This window comes from Eleutherodactylus coqui, chromosome 9, assembly GCF_035609145.1.
Source record: "Eleutherodactylus coqui strain aEleCoq1 chromosome 9, aEleCoq1.hap1, whole genome shotgun sequence".
NCBI classification, from domain to species: Eukaryota; Metazoa; Chordata; class Amphibia; order Anura; family Eleutherodactylidae; genus Eleutherodactylus; species Eleutherodactylus coqui.
In genome coordinates this window covers 89,360,825-89,383,660 of record NC_089845.1, presented here as the reverse complement: position 1 = coordinate 89,383,660, position 22,836 = coordinate 89,360,825, and the positions used below count along the sequence as shown (strand labels likewise).

The window sequence follows — 22,836 nt, the reverse complement described above, 5'->3', positions numbered from 1 at the left end:
AAAAAAATCAGACCAGCACTTTTTGGGGTGGGGATTTTCAATCCCCGGCCTCCAGAAGACTAGTGCCGGGTCCAGAAAGAAGAGCCAGACTGCTCTTCTAGGTGAGTGTAAAATTTTTCTTTTACAGCTGTGGCTGATTTTTAGGGAAGTATTTATTTTTCAAACCCTTCCTCAAAAATCATTGCTGCGGGGGTTGCCTGCCACCCCTTGCTTTCAATGGGGCTGCAGCAGCGCCGGCCCTATTGAAAGCAATGGGATAGCATTGTGGACTTCTGCCACAGCTGTGAAGGAATCCCATGCCGTGGCTGTGAGAGCTGTGACAAAATTTACTCCCTATGTTTACAATGGGCTGGCGATGCTGCTGCAGGCCCAATTGAAAACAATGAGCGATATCACAGATTTTTCTCTGCACTGTGAGGCTTGAGTGAAAAATCACTAGTGAGTATGAAACCATTGAAAATCATTGGTTTCATAGTCATGCGTTTTCAATCGCTCTCGCATTGCAATAAAACCTATATCGCTGGTGGGTGGGCGCCCTTACGGTATAAAATGTTTCTCATCGTATTTGTTGACTTGTCCTTTTTATATTCAGTATATAGTGAAAAATCTCCAGCGATTTGAAGGCCCGTTATGCAAGGTGTGTCATCTTCAACAAATATCATGTTTACAATTTACTTTGTTTTTTTTTTTTGTTTTTTTTTTTTCAACTCCTGTGTATGTGTGTTTGAGGTAGGGAAATTAGGTGAGCTCCATTGAGGACAAGGATTGATGTGAGTGTTTAGGATTTCTGCACAATGCTACAGAATAGGCTGGTGCCATGTAAGCAACGGGAAGTACAAAGCATACTGAGCCTTGCAGTAATGTGAGAGATGGAAGGATTATACTATAGAGAGCACAGAAATAAAGGTGAAAAGTGCATTGTAGCTAAAATGTACTACAGTGTGAAGGTGGATTTCCTGTATTTACTTGCATTCAAGGCGCCCGACTAGTGACCACAAATAGAAATGTAATAGAGCTAAAGATCTGTGGAGATAGGGATTGCAAATAATCTGTCTGTAAGCTATATTGGTCCTGTTTGTATCACATAGATTACGGCATGTGCCAACTTTTTCCTTTCAGAGCTCCCGTTTCTTCGGATGGAAGCTCCTTTGGGTGGTTCTCGAGCACGGCGTCATGTCTTGGTTTCAAAAACAGTCAGTATTTTATTACATTAAATTTTCATGTGCAAAATTGTTAAAAAATCTAATTCAACCTTGAAGTGAAAATGAACATTTTGAATATGATTTTAGACCACTTCACAGCGCTGTACAGTACTCTGCTATGGCCTTCTATGTGCTATCATAATGGATTGTTGTAGATCATTACCATTACGCAAAAAAAGTAAGGTTGAACACCTTGAAAACAATGGGTCCCATTCTCTGCGCATGTATATTTTTGCACGCACATGCCCATGCATACACGCCTGTGTGCAGCCGCCCTAACACATGTGCATTTCTCCACGTGGCAGAATATTCTGGTTCATGAGAAAGCATTCTGTCTCTCTGAAGTGCTGAGCTGCGTCTAGCAAAGTAATGTAGGTGTGCATAACATTACGCTTGCATCGTCCTTCTTCCCAAAGCTGCCTCTTTGTTTACTTCCTCCAGGAATAATGCCTTATTGCCAAGGAGCGAGTTGTAAATGTTGTACGTTACATCTCTTGGGTGCAGTAACTCTATTCCACTTGTTCTATAAATGCTCTCTAGGTCAGATGCCATGAACAATGTGTGTCGGCAAGGATGCAAACACCTTACACAAGCCATCTGTACGGTAGGAACTTGGGAATCGTAAGGCGGATTGTTGTCTGTCTTGTAACAAATCTATGTGTGTCATCAAACTGTTCTATAGAAAGCATTGGGAGGGGGTTAATAGATGTGACTGGTGGAAAATCATCTGCCAGGTAGAGTATGTGCTGTACGTTCCATGGAAATGCATGCAATTTATAGAGCGAGTTGAGAACTTTAAAAAACAAAGTTTAGTATGGCGTTAGCCAGTAGAGCAAAATGTGATTGTTCTTGGTAAGAGAAACCAAGTAATCTTGTAGATATGATACCTTTTAATGGCTGACAAAAATACTTGCTCTTATTGCGAGCTTTCGGACCTCTCAGGATCCTTATTCGGGGTTTATGCCACCTTAGCGCAAGTAAAAGCCTAGAAAGTCTGACTGATTGTGTGAGATCTTGGGAACAGGAATACAGTTTGGTAAGTGTCTTGCTATATAGCTTCTTTAAAATGCTTTTCTCTTTAGGAGAAATCCTCAGACAGTGTGTCATTCTCTGTAAAATCCTTTGATGACAGCATCCACAATTTCAAAGTCTTACCCAAAAACCTTAAGCATACGAGGGAGGTATGTATTCTTGGGTATCATTTTTCAATCAATATAAATGGTGTGCTTTACCAGCATCTGCCAACAGAGGGAGTGTTATGTATTATGGTTAGGCTTGTGTGAGAGAACCCATATGTATGTTATATAATCTACCCCATGTGTGATATATCCCATATGTATGGAATAATCAGTTGTCGTGGTTTACATGAAGTGAAGCTGAAACCTTTTCATTACAATCAGTTTTCCCTCCAGTTTTATTTCTCAGTTTGCTTAACAATCTACGACTCTTACAAACTTTGGTTTAGGGCTCGTTCACATCAGCGTTGGGGGAAGTGGGGAAACGGCACTCTGGACGAACAGTTTAGTTTTATAATGGAACAAAACTGCGCCGAGCGGGTCCGCCCCCCCCCCCCCCCTCCCACTCGTTAATTAGAATGATGGTTCGTTTGATTTCCATGTAGCAGTCCGGCAATTTGCCTGTGTTTTACAGGACCAAATAGCGCTATCATCCTATCTTTTAGCGGAAATCGATGACAGAGTTCAAGCTGAACTTTTGACGCTGATGTGAATGAAACGTTAATCTGATTAGTTGTTTTTGAACACTTTTTTATATCCATCCTTGCCTCACAGGAGTGGATGGCAGCCATTGAGGAGCATTCAGCTTACAGCACCCACTACTGTTCTATGGATCAGCTCAGTGAGGATGAAGATGAAGACCTAGTGCAAGTAGGAGACTTAAAGGAGTCGCTTGAGGTAATTTGCATGGCAGCTGCATAAATTTTGTTGTGCATTTTAATTTTTCATAATCCTTTAATATATGCCTTTGAGCTGATAATCTATTGTTTCCTGTGCAAGACAGACTTGCAAATATTTGAAAATGTAATGGTCCAGTTCGAATAGGGAGATACACTGTGTCCCTGAAGATGAGACCTACCTGGATAATAAGCCTCATCCTGATTTTTGGGATAGGGAGGGGGGCTTGAAATATAAGCCCTAGCTACATTAGTGGGAGAAAAAAAATCAATACTCACCTAGCAGGCACTGTCCCGGAGGTTGACAACTGCACGGAAGCCTGCAGGAACGCCGGAGACCAGTGGAAGGGACTGGGACGGCGCCTGTTAGGTGAGCATTAGACCCTGTACCTCTTTTGCGGCAAAAATTAGTAGGACACTGTAATTTTTGGGGGGAACACAATAATGTCCTTTTAAATTTACTAATTAAAAAATACTATATTTACATTTAGTTGTATTTTCTAGAAGGCACACATTGACAGCCTGTCTTTAGCGGCGGGGGGGAGGGGTCCAACCTTTGGCAATCAGCAGAATGAAAGTCCCAATTTATAGATAGACTCTTTGTATACCAGAAAAACACAAAACTCCAGCGCTCAGTGATTAAAACATTGATGGCCTACCCCAAGTATAGACCAGCAATATCTTTTTGACTTAAAGGGGTTTTCAAGGAGTAACTGCAGACTAATGTAAAACCTGTGGGTGAAAGCTGAAAATCCATCTTATGTTCATAGCAATTGTGGACAGAATGTCTCCAATCCATTGATCTGTGGAGGACGTCTTGCATACACATCCTGTCAACCTGCTTGGGTCCTAGACAGCATTTGTCATGACCTGCCCTGAAATCTGTACAGAAGATAACTTTTTACCTAGAGGTTCCTGGGCAAATCATTACAGTCACTGCTTCGAATCTGAGGAATCATTGGGTTGGAGAAGAACAGAAGTATTGGTGTTAGATGCCACCTTTAATACTTCATTTCTGGAATTATCTAGATTGGATCTGATGAGACTTTAAACACTTTAATGTCAATAAAAGATTGTCCGAGATTCTTCTAAATCAAACAATTGAGTGCATCTCTCGCTGGCACTGTGATGTCATCCTCTTCTGGCAGACATACTTGCCTCTGTTTGAGGTCTTATGACCTTACTGGACACATTGTTTTGTTTGTACAAAAGTTCTTAACAAGCAGATTATTGTGTGCAAAGCACAATAATGACTCTTCAAGTAGCCATGTTTTCTTAGAGATAGCAGATTGATATTCCCTGTATACTGTAGTATAGCACTCTACAGATATAAAATGCAAGGTTCAAATCTTATTTACGTTGTAGAAACATGATGGGAGAAAGTTATTGCTAATTTGTGTAAATTTAGAGCAAGTGTGCTTCAAGTAACCCTTTAGTGACCACCGATACGCCTTTTGACGGCCTCACGAAGTGGACCTCCCTGTGGAATAAAGCCCCAGGGTCTGTCTGGGTGACAGCTCCCTGCTATCGACTGCTGGAGGTAGCAGACAGCCTGGAGCTCTCATGGCGGGCTGCGATATGTGCCCCCCGGTCACATGATCGCATAAAAGTTAACAAAAGGTGAAATAAAGTTAGTTTCAGCTCACAGGGATCACAGGGATCTATGAGAGGAGCTGAAACTATTCACCTCCGAGGTCCCGCGGCGTTCTGGTCCTTCCAGGACCTGACACTCCCTTCTGCGAATGCGCGGCAGACGTCAGGCCCATGCGCAGAAGGCCGGGGAGCCCGGGAGATTTAAAATCTCCCTATTCCCGGCTAGCATGAGTAAAGTGCAAAAAAAAAGTTTAACGTTATGTCCTCTCACGGCTCATATCCGTGAGGGAAGATAAAATTACGTACCTAAGACCCCTGGATTTATCCATGGACTTCACCCCGGCTTCTGCGCACACACCCTTTGACAAAGTGGTGGACGCATTCGCAAAAGCCACGGAATGCCGGGATAATTTTAAACTTCCCTCCTCCTGGCAACCAAACCTAGCCGAGGGCCTGGAGATTTCATTGGGGGGGCGCGGTATGCGGTCTCTGGTCAAATGATCGTCGTTATCGATAACTGCGATCATGTAAAAGTTTAAAGTATAAAAAAAAAAAAAAAAAAAGCTAGTTTCACCTCCTGTCATGGATCGGATCCGTGAAGGGAGGTGAAATTACTTGCCTAAAGCCTCCGGCAATGTCCCCCTGACGGAATCTTGATCCAGGGACCTTTTCCCCAGCTTCGGCATATGTGCCTGTCTACAAAATGGGGGACACAAGCGCAGAAGCTGGGGATTTAAAATCTTCTTGTCCCTGGCTACTAAAGGTAGCCGAGAGCCTAGAGCAGTGACCAAGGACCATGATCGCTGTTGCCAATTAATAATGGCGATCATGTAAAAAAAAAAAAAGTTGAATTTTAATCTCCCCTCACCAATGCGATCGGTGAGGAGCGATGAAACTTCTAACTGGAGTCCTTCGCATTTGAACCCCCGACGCGATCATCCTCCACGGACCTTCCCCGGCTTCTGCGCATGCGCCCACTAGCAGAGTGCAGGACACATGCACAGGAGTCAGGGAGCACCCGAGAAATTTAAAATCTCCCTGCTTCTGGCTATCAAATGTTCCTCAAAATGTTAATTAATGTTAACTTTGCACATCTCCTAAATGGTTAAAAAAATACTTTTTCCAATGTGCTTCCAGAATAAAGTAAACTTATTGAAATGTAGCTCATCAAAAATGCGTACAGTATGTTTGCACATATTTGACATATTGCAGTTGAAAACGTGAAAAATGATTTTTGTTTTTCCAACATGTTCATAATTCTGGCGCTTTTAATAAATATCCACAGATTCTACGGGTCTATTTTTTTTTTACCACCTAAATTAAGTACAATATATGGCGAAAAACAATGTCAGAATCCCTTGGATTTGCAAAACCTTTACGGAGTTATTCTATGTTAAAGTGACACATGTCAGATTTCCAAAATTTGGCCTGGCCATTAAGATGCAAACAGGCTTGGTCACTAACGGGTTAATCCTCCAAGATTTTCTGAGTCATTTAGTGATTTGCTTCGGGCGTTGTGGAAGTTGAAGTTGGATACCTCAGAGATGGATAGCACCAAACAGTCCCTGGGAAGTACCACATCGTTTTCAGAGAAGTAGTATTACAGTACCTAGAAAAGATGTTAAATGCAACACCCAGATAATGCCCCCGGCAGCTGATGACTGCAGGTCTCTAGTGACCTCCTAGTTTTCATGGTCTGCATAGTGACAGCTTGAATACAACAATCTCCTGCTGAAGGATTCTGCCAAGCAAGATCTACATCTCTGTTGTAACGCTCTCAAGGTTCACTGCAATGCTGTTGGTATACATTAAATCTTCAGTGCAGTATTGCGATATGCTGTCTTGAGCAATAAAGAACATCCCTTACTGCTTACAGTGAACAGTCTTGTGCTGCAAATCCTAGAAGGATAAAGGAATATGGCACATATATACAGTGGGGGAAAAAAGTATTTAGTCAGATACCAATTGTACAAGTTGTCCCACTTAAAAACATGAGAGGCCTGTAATTGACATCATAGGTAGACCTCAACTATGAGAGACAACATGAGAAAACACATCCAGAAAATCACATTGTCTGATTTTTAACAAATTTATTTGCAAATTATGGTGGAAAATTAAGTATTTGGTCAATAACAATAGTTCATCTCAATACTTTGTTATATATCTTTATTGGCAATGACAGAGGTCAAACGTTTTCTGTAAGTCCTCACAAGGTTGGCACACACTGTTGCTGGTATGTTGGCCCATTCCTCCATGCAGATCTCCTCAAGAGCAGTGATGTTTTGGGGCTGTCACTGGGCAACATGGACTTTCAACTCCCTCCAAAGGTTTTCTTTAGGGTTGAGATCTGGAGACTGGCTAAGCCACTCCAGGACCTTGAAATGCTTCTTACGAAGCCACTCCTTCGTTGCCCTGGCGGTGTGCTTGGGATCATTGTCATGCTGAAAGACCCAGCCACGTTTCATCTTCAGTGCCCTTGCTGATTGAAGGAGGTTTGCACTCAAAATCTCACGATGCATGGCCCTATTCATTCTTTCATGTATACGGATCAGTTGTCCAGGTCCTTTTTGCAAAGAAACGGCCCCAAAGCATGACGTTGCCACCCCCATGCTTCACAGTAGGTATGGTATTCTTTGGATGCAACTCAGCATTCTTTCTCCTCCAAACACGACGAGTTGTGTTTCTGCCAAACAGTGCTACTTTGGTTTCATCTGACCATATGACATCCTCCCAATACTCTTCTGGATCATCCAAGTGCTCTCTAGCAAACTTCAGTTGGCCTGGACATGTACTGGCTTAAGCAAGGGGACACGTCTGGCACTGCAGGATCTGAGTCCCTGGCGGCGTAGTGTGTTACTGATGATAGCCTTTGTTATGTTGGTCCCAGCTCTCTGCAGGTCATTCACTAGGTTCCCCCATGTGGTTCTGGGACTTTTACTCACCGTTCTTGGGATCATTTTGACCTAACGGGGTGAGATTTTGCATGGAGCCCCAGATCGAGGGAGATTATCAGTGGTCTTGTATCTCTTCCATTTTCTAATTATTGCTCCCACAGTTGATTTCTTCACACCGAGCCGCTTGCCTATTGCAGATTCAGTCGTCTTAAGTGAGAGAACTTGTACAATTGGTATCTGACTAAATACCCCCCCCCCCCCCGTGTGTGTGTGTGTGTAATATATATATAAACACTTTTACCCATTTTGTCCGTGTTATCTGAAAATACTTCCCAATATTGACATTGATTGGTCATTGCTGTTTTCCATTTAGCAGTAGCAAAGTTTAAAGCCCCATTTACACACAAAGATGATCACTCAAAATTCGTTTAAAAGATGGGGAGAATGCAGTGTCTCCCCGAGGCCCCCCGCCCGCTCCATCTCCTCAGCAGGTGCGCGGCCAGCCACAACACCTGGAGGGGTTTCACCTGACACCACGCTCCCTACCTGGTAGCTCTCAGCAATGGCCTTGGATCTCCGTTCTAGATGCTGTCTTCTCTGCTGGGTTCGCTGCGTCCATTTTATTCCTTCTTATTGCCTATAAATGGCAACAGGCACAATTATATGATTTATATTTTATTTATTTATTTTTTTATTTTTGTTAAACTTTTTGGTATATTAGTCAGTTTTGTCATGAAAATTATGCTGCCCTTTTAAGGGATTGTCTCCTCACTTGAAACGCCTTTTTTATGGCAGCTGCATTGCAGTTGGCACTAATACCCATTAGTAGCTTATTAACTTCATTTGCATGTAAATGAGTCTCCCTTTGCTGTATGCAGATAACAGAAGATGGTCTGTTACCTGCATGCATCCCCTTTGTTTTACTGCAGCTGAATACAATGCTATCTCATGGAGAATCGCAGCATGAGGTCTCTATCAACTCTCCGGCCAAACAATGGAATTTAAACTCAACATAAAATCATCCTTCGGTCGAAAAGCAAACGGGAACAAGAAAGAAGCCTCTTAGCCATTTGTTAGTGGCACAGGATAAAAAAATCATGAAATGTCCTATCTTTGGGCGTTCTCTCAGGAGCACATCGCATATGGTATTCAATGGGGCCAGCACGGAATGCGAAGTGCACGTGAAAACAATGGGAAACGCTCTGCAGGGGAGGATCGTTACTTCTGGTATTTCACTGGCGGTCCGCCAGCGGCAGTGCAGTCTGCTGCCCTTTTTATTTTGATAACTTTAGATGTTGAAAGTAAGGCTAGAGAGGGAAGTTGGGGATTATAAACACCTCTTATAAGAATTAATTAAACTGCGTATATGTTGTAAATGTCATGCTAATTGAAAGCCTGGCCTTTAATTTTTTTTTAAGGAAAGAATTGATATGTTAGAGTGACACGTCAAAACTTTTTATCAGTGGGGGTCTGGGTGCTGGGAACCCTCCCTCCTCACCTCGCCCCCCCCTGCTGATTGCTCAAATGATAAAGCTGCAGCGCTATGCCCCTTTGGCTGTCTTTGCTGGCTGTCTTTGCTGCCTGTCGGCATGGTTAGATGGACAATTTGCAATAACATCCCCGGGCCTTTCAGAAGGCCTCGATCTTATTGTGGGGGGCAGTGTGGGACCCCTGAACATCGGTCGGGGCATTTGAATGCCGCTGTCAGAATTTACAGCGGCATTTAAATGGTTAACAGCTTCGATGACTGGCGAGGCTTATCGGAGCTGGGTGGGTGCCAGCTTTAGGCTGCCTGTCCACGGGCATTGCGAAATCCCGCCATGGGAGCTGCCGCCCAGGAGCAGGAGCCAGCAGATGGATCTCCGCGCTGAACCTATCGCGGCAATTCACAGCATGCTGTGATTTGCTGGCCACGAGCGGTGAATCGCGATGATTCTCCTCTCGTGGACAGGGGGAGGGGGGGGGGCTGCGCTTTCCATAGCAACGCTATGGAAAGCATTCACTGCATTCCCTGTGGTCGGATTATCGCCGCAGGGAACGCAGTGATAATTTCCCTTAAACAGCCGGTTGTATGGAGTGAGATTGCCTCGCTTTCTCAATTCATACATAACTGTACGCCCTGCAGCGTTAAGGGGTTAAGTGTGTGTGTGTGTGTGTGTGTGTGTGTGTGTGTGTGTGTGTGTGTGTGTGTGTGTGTGTGTGTGTGTGTGTGTGTGTGTGTGTGTGTGTGTGTGTGTGTGTGTGAGAGAATAGTAACTGTTTTATTTTGTGGAATGGATGTGGAAAAGCGGGATGATTTGCGTTGCCCAACCAAAAACCAGAACTAGGTGCCCCTGCCATGAGAGCTGTAGTCCATCGTAAGCGGAGGCTTGTTGGTTGACAGCCTTAAGATGCAGACTTCTGATTTATACCACAGCGACTGAGAACCTCTTGACTGTCTGCTTTTACGTGGTTTCTCGAGCCAATAAGAGTATTTTTGGATATGCTGAAATCTTAGATTTTTGTTGGCTTACAGCTGTCCCTCTAAGGGCTTATTCCGACGTGCGTATATCGGACCGGTTTTCACGCCCGGCTGATATACGCTGTCTCTCTCTGCAGGGGGAGGAGGCGGGCCAGGCCGGGAGCAGTGCACTGAGCTCCCGCCCCCCTCTCCGCCCCTCGCCACTGTTTGCAATGGGAGGGGTGGAGATGAATAAGCCCTAAGGCCCTGACTAATTTTTCACTGTATATTTTAATATACAATAGAAGACCAAATAAGCCTTGTAGCTTGATCAGATACAAGATATAATAATCTTTATTTGTTAAGCGCCAACTTATTCCGCAGCGCTTAAGATATCATCCCTGCCCCTTTAACCTTCACGGTAACATGGGATAAACTCTGTACTGTACTGCCACCTGTTGGGCAGTGCTTGGGCGCTGTATCCTGTTTACACCAGCGCTTTTAAGAGTGGAACATGAAGGAACTCTGAGATTCAGAATCACTTGTTCAAGGGGCTGTATAAGCGGACAAATGTCCCTGTGTATAGTGCATTCCTCCAGACCGTTCCATTAATTGTAATCTGTGATTGAAATTGCATTGAAGGACCTTGAGAGGTGAATGTATCCTATATGAATAAATATACACTACATTAGATCTCTAATGACCAGTCACTTGAAGTTGTCACCACTGCTCAATGCCAGCAACGCTAGGCTGTGACTGCTTTTATTAAATACTACAGAACATCCTGCATGTTCTATCTGCTGTGTCCTCCTCCTAAAACGTGTACTTTTGCGAAGCTGCGTGATCCATCTTGTAGAACTACCTCTCCCAGCAGTTAACTACATGTAGAGTCACAGGTAGCCGTGTCTCTGTTCTGTATTATAGAGGAAATGCATTTTACATGTGAAGTCATCTAGACCCTCTTGTTATTGCCTTCAACACCAAAATAATATGTCTCCTGTCTTCAGTTAGCTAAATTTACTTTGTGCTAAAACACTAATGCATTGGAACTAGAGAAATGTGTCAACAGAGCAATGGATCATGATGTCATAAGATAACTGAAGCCTGGATCTGCTGCGGCTTTGCTGCTTTTTAATAAGAAATGGGTGTATTGGGGTCACAGGGTTTGGGGCCCAAGGAGCGATGGATTCTATCAATTTCAATCTCAGTGCCGTGGCTTCTGGAAGGTTTCATTGAAAAACTCACTGGCCCAGTTTTCCAGCTGAGAGTTGCCAATTTTCTCAGAGAGACCCCTAATTCTCAAGTTGTTTCTGCGATGACTATTTTCAAGGTCGTCTATCAAGAAATATAACTCCGTGATCTGCTGGGAATGTTGCAGTAGCTCGCGGGAGTGGGTGCCCATGGTATTAGTAATTTGCTCCTGTGCATCCTCTCTCTTCAATCCGCCGCCCTCCAGCAAGATATCCGTAACACAGGCCAGAGATGTCCTTCTTATGGGAAGACTCCATTTTTTTTGTTAATTTCTCTCTTGGTGGGTAGAGCACGCAGGTGCTCTTTCCAATCAGTCTTCCTGTGTAGTTGGGGGATTCGGTGGAGGAGTAGCTCAGACTTCCAGACTGCTCCGTTCGTTATTTGTGGCTGGGGGGGGCTGGGTGAGAGGGCTATCTCTGCAGTCCCTAGCGTGCCGCCTCATAGCAGGTCTCCATTGTGTCCCCATTCCCCAGGGGGTATCTTTTTTTCTCCCCTTCTGACTGGGCCACCATGTGCTGAGGGGCCCTTATTTCCTTTAGAGATTGTGTGTCGGGGGCCTCTTTCCGGAGTGACCACCTTATCGGTTCTGCTAGAGCCCCGCTGCTCTGCGGCTTGGGAGTGCTGGCCGCGTCATGCAGTGTCTTCCCAAGGCCCCATGCCCACTCCGTCTCCTCAGCAGGTGCGCGGCCAGCCGCAGCACCTGGAGGGGCTCCGCCTGACTCAATGCTCCCTACCTGGTAGCTGTCAGCAAGGGCCCTGGGGGGTCTCCATTCCAGCCGCCTTCTCCTCCGATGGGATCGCTGCATCCACTTTATTCCTTCTTATTGGCTATAAATGGCAACTGGCACAATTATATATGATTTATAGTTTTATTTCTTTGTGTGTTTTTTTTTTTTTTTGTTTTTTTGTTTGTTTTGTTAAACTTTTTGGTATATTAGTCAGTGCTGTCATGAAAATATGCTGCCCTTTTAAAGGATTGTCTCCTCACTTAAAACCCGTTTTTTCTATGGCGGCTACATTGCTGTTGGGTTGTATACTGACAGCCCTGGCAAATCAAATCAATCTCCTGGTTTTGAAAAGCGGAGAACATTTATCTGTAGTCCTGATTTATTGAAGGGGGGAATAAAACACCAGAAAAATATTGATGTCACAGACTCCATTATTCTTCATTTATTAGCACTAAAATAGAGTGCTTGTTCTGTAAGTATCTGGGGTTTCTACTGCTATGAAGTTGTTTGGTTAATTAAAAGCCATTTAAAAAAAATGTAATTTACATTTAATTCTTGCACTGTTTTATATCTACAGAATGCGCAGGTCAGTCATCGGAAACTAGATAAAGAGGTCTCCACATTTCTCAGTGAGGTTACAACTTTGGAGACTTCCAAAGGTAAGACAAAGTCTGCTGCAAATGTAAGCAGTATGAATGTATGCATTTATGAGTGATCATTAGGGGTCGTCTGTGATGCCACAAGAATGCATTTCAAAAAAAATCTTCATACACTTACATAGGTGTTTGGGGAAAACTTCCAAAGCCAGAATAACTTCTAAAATCTTGGATGTGTCCCTGCCAGGTATTATACTTAGTTCTTTGCATAGTTCATGAAACTTACATGAGTTTCCTGGGACTACAATATTATGACCTATTGTCAGAATAGGTAATCAGTATCTAATCACTGGGAGTTTTGTGGCCTCTTCTCAAGTCAATGACATCATGTTAATTTGTGACTTGGCCTGAGAGCAGCTTGGTGCCCTTCAAGTGAATGGGATGGTGCTACTATACCAGGCACAGCCGCAGTGCAGTGTGTGGCACTGTGCCTGGTATGCAGTGAAGATGCTGCAGTGCTTACCTAAGCACCATGCCCTTTTCAAAGAACTGACCAAGTGGGTCCAAGCAGCTGGCCATCACTGATTGGATATTTATGACCTTTCCAGGGGTTGTCTGGAACTTTTTTTTTTCTAGGGATGATTGGCAAGGATCTGCCGCTTAGGATCCCTGCTGATCAAATGATTCCTGGTGCCGATGTCCGTACGGAAAATGCAGAAAACAGATTGTGCTGATCATAGCATAAAGATCCGGGCTGGTATGGCAGGTGCAGCTCCCATTGATTGGACCCTTGCCTGAGGACAGGACAGGTCATAAACAGGAATAATCCAAAAAAGTCCTCGACAACACTTTAAAGAGTTTTCCCACAGTTGACTTTTGCCACCTATCTACAGGATAGATAAGCCTGGCCTGTGGGGATCCCACCACTAGGTTCTCAATAGGCGATGAGAATGAGGGTCTAATGTTCCTTACACTTCTTACAACATCCTCTTGAAGTGAAGAGGAGCCCTGCTCTTGTGATTAATTGGGGTCCCAGCAGTTCAACTCTGCGTGCCGTGTGAGGCTACTTTGACTATTATTGGGCACATGGAGGATGGGGGGGACCCAACTGAGTGAGATGTATCACCTTTCCCCAGGTTTTTTGTAAATATGCCTAGTGCTACCCCTTTCCACAACCATATTATCAATGAAAGGTGTGGCATCTGGCCCAAAGGCCTTGCCAACTCTTTCATTGCAGTGAATGGGAAAGTGATGAACAAACACCTCTTGTGTGATCAAGTATTTAGTGCAATGAAAGATGGTTCCATTTTTTTTTCTTGGGGTAGTTAGTCACACAGGGTTAAGAAGGAAAAAAAGTAGCAGTTTTTATGACCGTTTTTCCTGCAGCGTTTTTCTTTTTCTTTTTTTTTCTTTTGTTGAGTTAAAGCCAGATCTGGGTCCAGCAGAAAGGAGAAGGTATCTGAAGTGTGGAAACAACCATGTAAAATGAAAACTGTTTGTATGCAACACAGCAATATAATCTGTCAAACTGCGGAAAGAGGAAAATCTGTAGTGAGGAAAAATGACTGTTCATTTTAACATAACATGAGGACAAATAAAGTTATGCAGACAATTGTGTTTTGTTTTTGGTAAATTCTCTGCCAGTTTGATATTGCACACCTACCTTCCATTGTAAAAATTAGAGTTGAATCCAAGATGGCGGCATTCAAACGGCTGCCATGCTGGTGACATGGTCTAACAGGTTTCCCCCTGCCCACACAACTTATATGCAAAATTGTATCACCATCTGCCAAACCATTTTCATTCTGGATGGGTGTTTCTACCCTTTTGAGACCTCCTGTTTTAAGCTCTTCTTTTATATTTCCTGTATATTTTTAATCCGCTTCTGGGTTTGGCTCAAAAATCTGCATGAAAAACTACCACACAAACTGCAGCTCTTTATCTACTTTATGACCTAATGTTTACCTCCTTTTTCCCACCAGGGATGGGCATCCTATATGTTTTTAGTCTGAGCCAGTTTCTTGCCCAGAATTCTCTCTTCTCCAGTGTTAGCTATCCCTCCTAGCTTTGTGTCCTCTACAAACGTGATTAGTTTCCCCTCAATCCCCCCTCCAAGTTATTTATAAAAATGTTGACCAAGACTGGGTGCAGGACAGAGCCTTGTGGTACCCCTCTTGCTGCATTCTTCTAATTGGATGTTCAGCAGCTTATGACCACTCTGAGTACGATCGCTCAGCCACTTGTAAATCCACCTAACGCTTGCCTTGTCAATCCCATATTTGGTCATTTTTTTTTCAATAGGAATGGTATGAGAAACTTTGTCAAATGCTTTACTAAAGTCAAGATATACTAGATCTACCCCATTTCCCTGATCAACCCAGTCAGTGATTCTGTCATAGAAGGAAATTAGATTTGTCTGGCATGACTTGTGTGTTACAAACCATGCAGGCTCTAGTTAATTACTCCATCCTCATCCAAGTACTTGCATACATGCTGTTTAATAATTTGTTCAAAGTTTTCCCTGTATAAAAGTCAGGCTCACAGGCCTGTAGTTTTCTGGATCCACCTTCTTCCTTTTTTTTGAAGATTGGGACATTTGCCCTTCTCCAATCTTCTGGAACTTCTCCTGTTCTCCAGAAGTTTTCAAAGATTACAGTGAGGGATTCAGCAATTACATCTGCTTCCTTCAGTATCCTAGTATGTAATTCTAGAGACTCGAATTCATTTAAGTTAACTAATTGTTCCCTCACCATCTCTCTGCTTATAGATGGCCTGCATTCTTTTATTTCTCCAATGGCACAGGGAATGTCAGCTAATGTTACACTTACATTCTGAAGGAAAACTGATACGAAATTGGAATTTATAAGTTTGGTCTTTTCAACATCCTTTTTAACCAATTTGCCATTTTCATCCTGTAAGCATCCTATAGCATCTCTGACTCTGCCTCTCTTGCAAGCCTCAATTTATTAGCTTTTCTGACACATGCAGCCAACAAACTGTAGGGCAATATCTTTTTCTTTAGATATGCCCCCTTCTTTCCATTTGATAAACTTATTTTTCCTCCTTTTTAAGCATGTGTGTAAGTTTTGTGTTCATCCATCCTGGTCTTTGTGAATGTTTCCTGTTCTTCCTTATTTTATGTATTAGCAATTGTGCTTTTGAGAATCTCATTTTGCAATATTTCCTAACCTTCTTGGACATTTCTGTCCTTAAGAACATCCAGCCATTGGATTCTTCCTACCCTTTTTCTGAGTCCAATTAAAATCCGCCTTTCTGAAATCCAACCTTGAGGTCTGAGTCCCCTTGTTATCCAAAATTCCATGATGGCATGATGACTGCCTCCTAAGATCCCAGCCACTCTTACTCCCTCAACCATTTCCTCCCTGTTGGTACGAATTGGGTCCAAGATAGCAGATCTCCTTGTTTTCTCTTCTACCTTTTTGGAAGATAAAGTTGTTGGCAAGAGCGGATAAGAATTTGTTGGACCCATTACTTTTACCTGAGAGAGATTCCCAACAAATGTCTGGATAGTTAAGATCTCCAATGATCACGGTCATGCTTTTTGAAGAGCTTGGCATCATTCTAAAACTGCACACCGTTTCTCTGGTGCTGTCCGGAGGAAGCCTTTTTATAAAGTTCTTCAGTTACTTCATGTCTATCCTCAACAAGAGATGTTTTATTAGATTTTGGTCTCTTGCCATTAACTGTGTTGAGCATTTTGGTAAGCTACTGCCAACATAGAACTAATGTGTACAAGCAGGCCTTTTTGTGTAGACCCTTTTGTGCATTTTCTATATTTAGTCTGTACATTGTTAGTGTATTAGTATAGCCTCCGGGCAGCCTGAATGACCATTTTGAGGACAGCGTCTACAATAACCCTGTACAGCTTGGCTGAAAAGTAGCTTTACTAGGTTGTGAATTGATGACCTCAATCTTTAAGCAGAGAAATCTATCCTAATCCTCTGAGGATAAACCTTTTATTTGATTAACTTACAAAAGTACTTGGCTTCTTGGATCTGTTTTAACAGAAGAGTGGTATAGTAAAATATGTATTGCCAGATTAGCTTTAATCTGTAAAACATAGATTTGTGTGTTTATTAATTTCTCGCCTACATGTTGAGCTTGTAAAAGAGGTGCTGAATTACTTTTCACATAAAATGGGACATCTGAGAAACATGCTGATTCTTTGTGTATTAATGCAAGCACAACAGTACATAATGGAAGTTGATCAAATTCTAAATGTTATGTTTTAAATAGCTTCATTTTAATTAATGGCATTATCCTGTAGGCTGTAGATGTAGCAGTATGACATTTCAGGTTAAGTCCTGTGAGGGTTTATACTGAAGACATAGAATAGCTGTGAGCAGAAGGCTGTGCAGCGGCACGCAGCCCTGCGGCTTGGTACTGTGTGGAGATCATTAACATGACTGGAGCATTGATAACTCTATTGAAATACTGTATATTTTGGTTAACGTGACACTTGCTATATTATGGGGGTGAAAGAAAAAGGGGGAAACAAACCCAATGCCAGAGGCTCAAGTCCTAGAAAAATATCCAGGATTCAGAAGCTGTAGAGTGGGTTGTGAAAAAACAGAAAAATGAAGTGCTGGCAATCAGGTGGACCTACCAATAATGGGGGAGCGAGATGTGAGGACCAAAAAACTGGTATCTCGGCACCTCTCTCCAATAAAGGTTGTAAGACCGTAAGATGTAAACTTCTCTTTTAGTGAATAGATTAAAAAGTAGCATATGATACACATTTTAGGCTGAACCCTTCCATTAGTCAAGATGAGTAGGACATCGCTCTTGGGATTGGAGGGATATGGACCCAAAAGTGCTTGTGGCACCAGGAGCTCAGAGGACCAGGGCTGGGAAGACCAGAAGAAGTGGAAATTGGGTCAAAAACTGTCTTAGACCTTTATTGGAGAGTGGCGCTGAGATACCAGTTTTTTTGATCCTCACAAATGTACGCTTGCCTTGATATCTGTAGCTGCAGGGACTCCCATGTCCCGCCATATGATGCTCCATCCAGGAGCAGTGTTTTTCGGTGAGACTACAGTACCTCTGTAATACGGCATGCCATGGAGTGTACTATTCTTTTCTGTCAGATTCATAAGGAGGCAAACAGAAAAATAAACTTTTGTATGTCTCAAGAAGTAATGGGAAGCATACAAATGTAATGGCCATCTATGGCGGTGCTTTGTAACACCTCTGCAAAAGACAGATTTTATTTTTTTTTTCACTAAAACCCCGTCACTTTTGTTCATAAGTAAATCAAATTCCAGCTTTACCAGTGGAGCATACAAAATCAAAGCTGAAATCCACTCGGATCTTTCACTCTATCTACATTTTATTTTTATACACAAGGCCAAAAAGTATTTTCTCTATTCATGTGTATGTATAAAATGATCCTATTTTACAATAAGATAGCTGCTCACAATTCTGCCCACTATAACACTACTTCTAACACTCTAAAGGCTGATTTAGACACAACGAGAATCGCTCAAAATAATTTTTTGAGCGATTCTCGTTCTGTCTAAATGCACTGGCATTGTGCAGTTTTCGTGCACAAGTCGTTAATCGCTGAATTCTAGCATGCTAGAATTGAGTGATCAGCTGTTGTCAGTGGAGCAGGCTGTTGTCAGCCAGCTGCACTAATAAGATTCTCTGTGCCTGTGTCCTGCTGTGAATTCACAGTGGGGGAACGGGTTTTAAGCGCATAGAACACTACAGCTGTGTGCTTATGCAAAGCAGCTGTAGTGTTCGGCGAGAGATAGTGGCATTGTTTCGCTGTGCCTGCATAGCTGTATAATAGCTAATTAGCTACTATAAAGTATGCAAAGATGATCGCTCAAAACTGTCACTGAAACTGTCGTTTGTCTTCACGCACTCGAGCGGAAACAAATTGCGGTTTTTGCTCGCAGATGAAAAATCGCAGCATGCTCCATTTTTTTGCGTGGATTCTGTGTGAATGGCTTCCATTGAAGTCAATGCAAGCTGTCCAATCCGCGGCCCTTCCGCAAATGGAAATTGCAAAAAGGTCGCGGATTCCGCGTCAGCGCTAGGTGATGACATGGAAAAAGCAGGACTTAAAAAAATAAATAAATCTGTACTGCGCATGTCTGACGGTGAGCTGTGCGGACCATCTGCAGTGCAGAAAAGCAGATACGTGCGGACGCTGCTGCTGCCGAGGCTTGATTCCGCATGCGGAATCCGTCCCACCCGTGAACATGAGGCCTATGCAAATGCAAGTGCTGCTCTGGGTCTATGGCTACTAAATTTGTTGTCTAGAGTTGTAGCCTGTCACCTTTTTACAAAAGGTAATCTCCCTTTTACACAGGACCATAATCGTTCAGCATCCCATGAGACCGCGAGGATCTACATGGTGATCGCTCCGTCTAGAAGGGCCAGAATTCAGAAATAAACTATTAAGACTTGAATTCATGAGCTTAAAGGATATGTCCGTTCTGGGATGAATACATTATCACTTGTAATCAGTGTTTCAGATGTAAACCTGTCTGTACTAAAGTTTCTCTTCCTTCTCCTTTCTCCTTCCTGTCTATAATTATTTGCCTTTTTCAGATATCGATCCAACTACTTTGCAACAGATGCAAAACATATCTGATGCATCCCAAGAAACCTGCAAAGCTTTAGCTGACTGTCTACTTCTTTTCACCAGGCATGATAAGGTGCGTATACTTGTATAATAACCCTGTCTTTAATTGGTATATCTATTTGTAGAGAGCAGTGTTGCCATACAGTATATACAAGGGTGTATTAATAAACTTGTTTACTACACCTTGTCTAAATACAAATCCCATTACAAGAGGCCCTGTATTAATGGTCGATGAATGGACAATGGAGTGGTGGTCTGCACTGTATATAGGAGAACTTCCAGCTTAGCATTTCACAACTTCAGTGTAATAGTTAGTATTTTTTTTTTCTTTTCAGTCTTTTGTTAGATCCATGTGTCAATTGTTTAAGGGAACATTTAAGGGAGGTTTCTGGAGTTTAAAATTGGTGGGGATCCGGCTCCTGGTACCTCCACAGATCAGCTGATTGAAGGTGCCGCAGTGCTGCAGCCTCTTCTTTACCAGGTAGAGCTGCATATATTTTGTAATGGCTGTGCCTGTTAATGCAGCTCCTTACAGCTCAGTCCTGTTTAAGTGAATGGGACTGAGCTGCAGTATCAAGAACAGCTGCTACAAAATGCATACAGTGCTCAGATTTGTTACTTGAGAACTCGTAACTGCTGTGACAGGACCAACAGCTATCTGGTTGTAGGCAGAACCGTGCATTCTGTATAATGCAGTCTGCAGTGTACTGACCTATTGATGTAGTAGAGTAGAACTTGAGACTTAAAGGGAACATACCACCCCAGGACAGCGCCATAAACTAAGCTTTGGTGCCATATATAAATATATATGTCCAATTTTCAGGCCACACATAGACTTAACTGGTCGGACAGCACAGGAACAGGCGAGCCCCTGAGCCACCTCCCCAACCCCACAGTTTATTTGAGCAGTCAACAGATTTACAATGGATGTGCTCACCGATCCATTGAATAAGATAATTTGTCATAGAGGGTTTTATTACACAAGTTAAACTTTGCTATATCTGTACAGTATATGATAGTGTGAGCTTGTAAACTTCCTCCTTCCCAACAGCTGTTGGTCTGAAGCAGCTAGGGGGTGCCTTACAGTGTCATCCGCTGTACACTGCCATCTACCGACTGTGTGCTGCACCACTATATATTACCACCGTGCACCCCATGACCCCCATCTCCAGGATATCAAAGTTTATCCTGTAAAGAATCGAACTATGTGTATCATTAGAAACATAAAATCTACACCGGGGCAGTGCAAGGGGAAAAATATAACAATGTTTTCTCAATACGGTGTTCCACTCTTTTTGTTGCTTGTCGCCCCTCACATACTGTACCTTCCTATTCCTGCATCTTTTGCACAATAGGAATAATCCCACCTGGTAGAAGCAGTGCAGCATAAGAGGAGTTGACCAAAGCTAACCAACCTTTTAAAGGGATTATCCCACCAAAAAACCAGCTGTAGCCTCTCCATGGGGTAGGTGATAAATGTTTGATCACTGGGGGAGTCCAACCGCTTGGTAAACCCTTAAGTCCCCCTGGGAGAACGGAGTTGTGGTGTGAATGTGTAATTACCACTGCATTGACTTCTATGGGACTATTTCTACAGACCATGAATGGGATGGTATGCACACTGCTTTATTCTCATGGGGAGGGGGTGCACTGTTCTCATGACCCCCGGAAGTCCCAGCGGTCAGACCCCCAGCAATCAAATATTTATCGCCTATCCTGTTTGTAGACAATACATGCCACACTTTTTGGAAGTAAAGGAGTTGTCCACAAAAAGTATTTCTGTGTGTGTGTAACTTTTTTTTACATAGAGATCAATAGGAAAAGTCCTTGATATAGACCTTTATATAATTGCATTAGGGGTTTGTAACAAATCAGTTCCCTAGTATATTATATATAGCATATTAATCAGGGCATGGTCTACAGTACCTATCTATTGTAATTTTGCTGTAGGCTCACTGTATATGGCTTCGTTTGCAGATACTGTATATTAAACTAATCAATATCTTAAGTGTTTAGCTATTAAAATTGCAGCTCCGTGTCTTATCAAGTGTTAAATATTTGGCTAGGTTTTCCACATAGGGAAGCATGAAATGTAGCGCACTCCAGCACACCACACTGAACAGCCGTATTAGCCTGGGAGTTTACTGAGGGAATAAACACAATGGCCAATTACAGAGGACAGAAGGAGCCAATAGAAGTTGTGCAGTGAGACCAATAGCAGATTTGCTTACATGTAAAGATTTGCTGGCAGGAAAGAACATTGTGCTACCTTCCCATGCAGCTGCTCGTGCTCTGTGCAACGGAGTTTTTTTTTTATATTTCGGCTTTTTTTTTTTTCCTGCTGAGATGAGGATTAGGGAGGGAAATTGCTGGCCAACACATAGCGGTGCATAGGATACTGCTGGGGAAACTACTGGAGGTGGAATCGAGGAGAAGAGTGAAGCATCCCATCTGAGAGGTAACGTGCATGCATCGCTGTGCCCTTTATTTGTGCCTATGGATGTAATAATAGCTTGTGTCGTATAGTATGCGGGTACTGTAATGACAGCTGGCAGGGGCACTGAACGTACAGTAGTTATTAGATACTTCTAGTGCTCTAGGCACATAGGAGAATTCCTGAACATTGAAAAGCATTGCAATAAAAACATTTGTTTTTGATCTGAAGGTAACTTGCTGGTTTTGGACATAGTATCTTTATAAAGGGTCCTTGATAGGTCTATAAAAGCATGCTGCATACACTATCTGTACCCGTGGAAAGGGTTTTAAGGATGATCTCCATGGATTAGTCCTGATGACACCCACTATACGCTGTCACACGTACCAAATGTGCACTTCTGACCTTGCAGGGCTCAGTGCTTAGCCCGATGCACAAATTAAAGGAACTATTCATAAGTTGTTACAAATATATGCACAATAGGAGAAAACCAATAGAAGCTGAGGCATCGGCAGGCAAGGGTTAAGGGAAGATTTTCCCAAGATGTGTACATTTTTTTAAATTTTTTTTTTACAAGATGATCTTTTCTCGTTAACGCACAAACCTGTGAATATGCATGGAGGGATTTAAGAAGGCTGATTTATTTGACACTGGCAGTGGGTTTCACAAGTGCCTCTGTGTGCAGAGTTGACTTTATCATTTTACTTAGTTCTTATGCAGTGTCATAATGCAAAATAACACGGTAGGATTTCTTGCGGTTCTGTAGGATAACACATCTTTCACTTAACACATCCCATGATGACATGACCTACTCCGCTCCTGTACATCGACTCTGCTTGAAAAAATCAGATGGGTAGTTTCCCATATAAAATATATTGAAGTACTAGCAAAGGGTTTTTAACAAAATGACTTTCTGCAGTATAGCCAATACCCATATAGTAGTCTACAAGCCTGGAAAAATCAGCTAAAACTGAGGCCCGTGTCATACAAGCGGATGCAAAATTTGCGCCTTGCGTTTTTGCTGAATGGACATTGGGTGTTTGCATGTTTTTTTACTGTAGTTCTTTTGCATGTGCAATTGAGCTCTCATAGAAACACGCAATGATGGACAATTGGTTTAATGAGTTCAAGATGTGTTCTTTGCCTGCGCAAATGTCGAAGCATGCTGCG

General features: G+C 42.8%; 1 protein-coding gene across 2 annotated transcripts in view; it reads left to right on the top strand.

Annotated features, from left to right (window-relative positions):
• The window catches only part of OSBPL1A (oxysterol binding protein like 1A), a 111,133-nt gene that overhangs the window by 19,415 nt on the left and 68,882 nt on the right, over positions 1-22,836 (top strand). The window contains exons 10-16 of one of the 2 annotated variants that reach the window (XM_066578037.1): positions 593-637; positions 1,120-1,193; positions 1,743-1,806; positions 2,285-2,383; positions 2,993-3,115; positions 12,598-12,679; positions 19,199-19,305. In XM_066578037.1, coding sequence (XP_066434134.1) covers positions 593-637; positions 1,120-1,193; positions 1,743-1,806; positions 2,285-2,383; positions 2,993-3,115; positions 12,598-12,679; positions 19,199-19,305 — 594 coding nt within the window. Of the gene's footprint in view, positions 1-592; positions 638-1,119; positions 1,194-1,742; positions 1,807-2,284; positions 2,384-2,992; positions 3,116-12,597; positions 12,680-19,198; positions 19,306-21,599; positions 21,691-22,836 lie in introns of those variants that run through there. The other variant, XM_066578038.1, reaches the window with a different exon arrangement.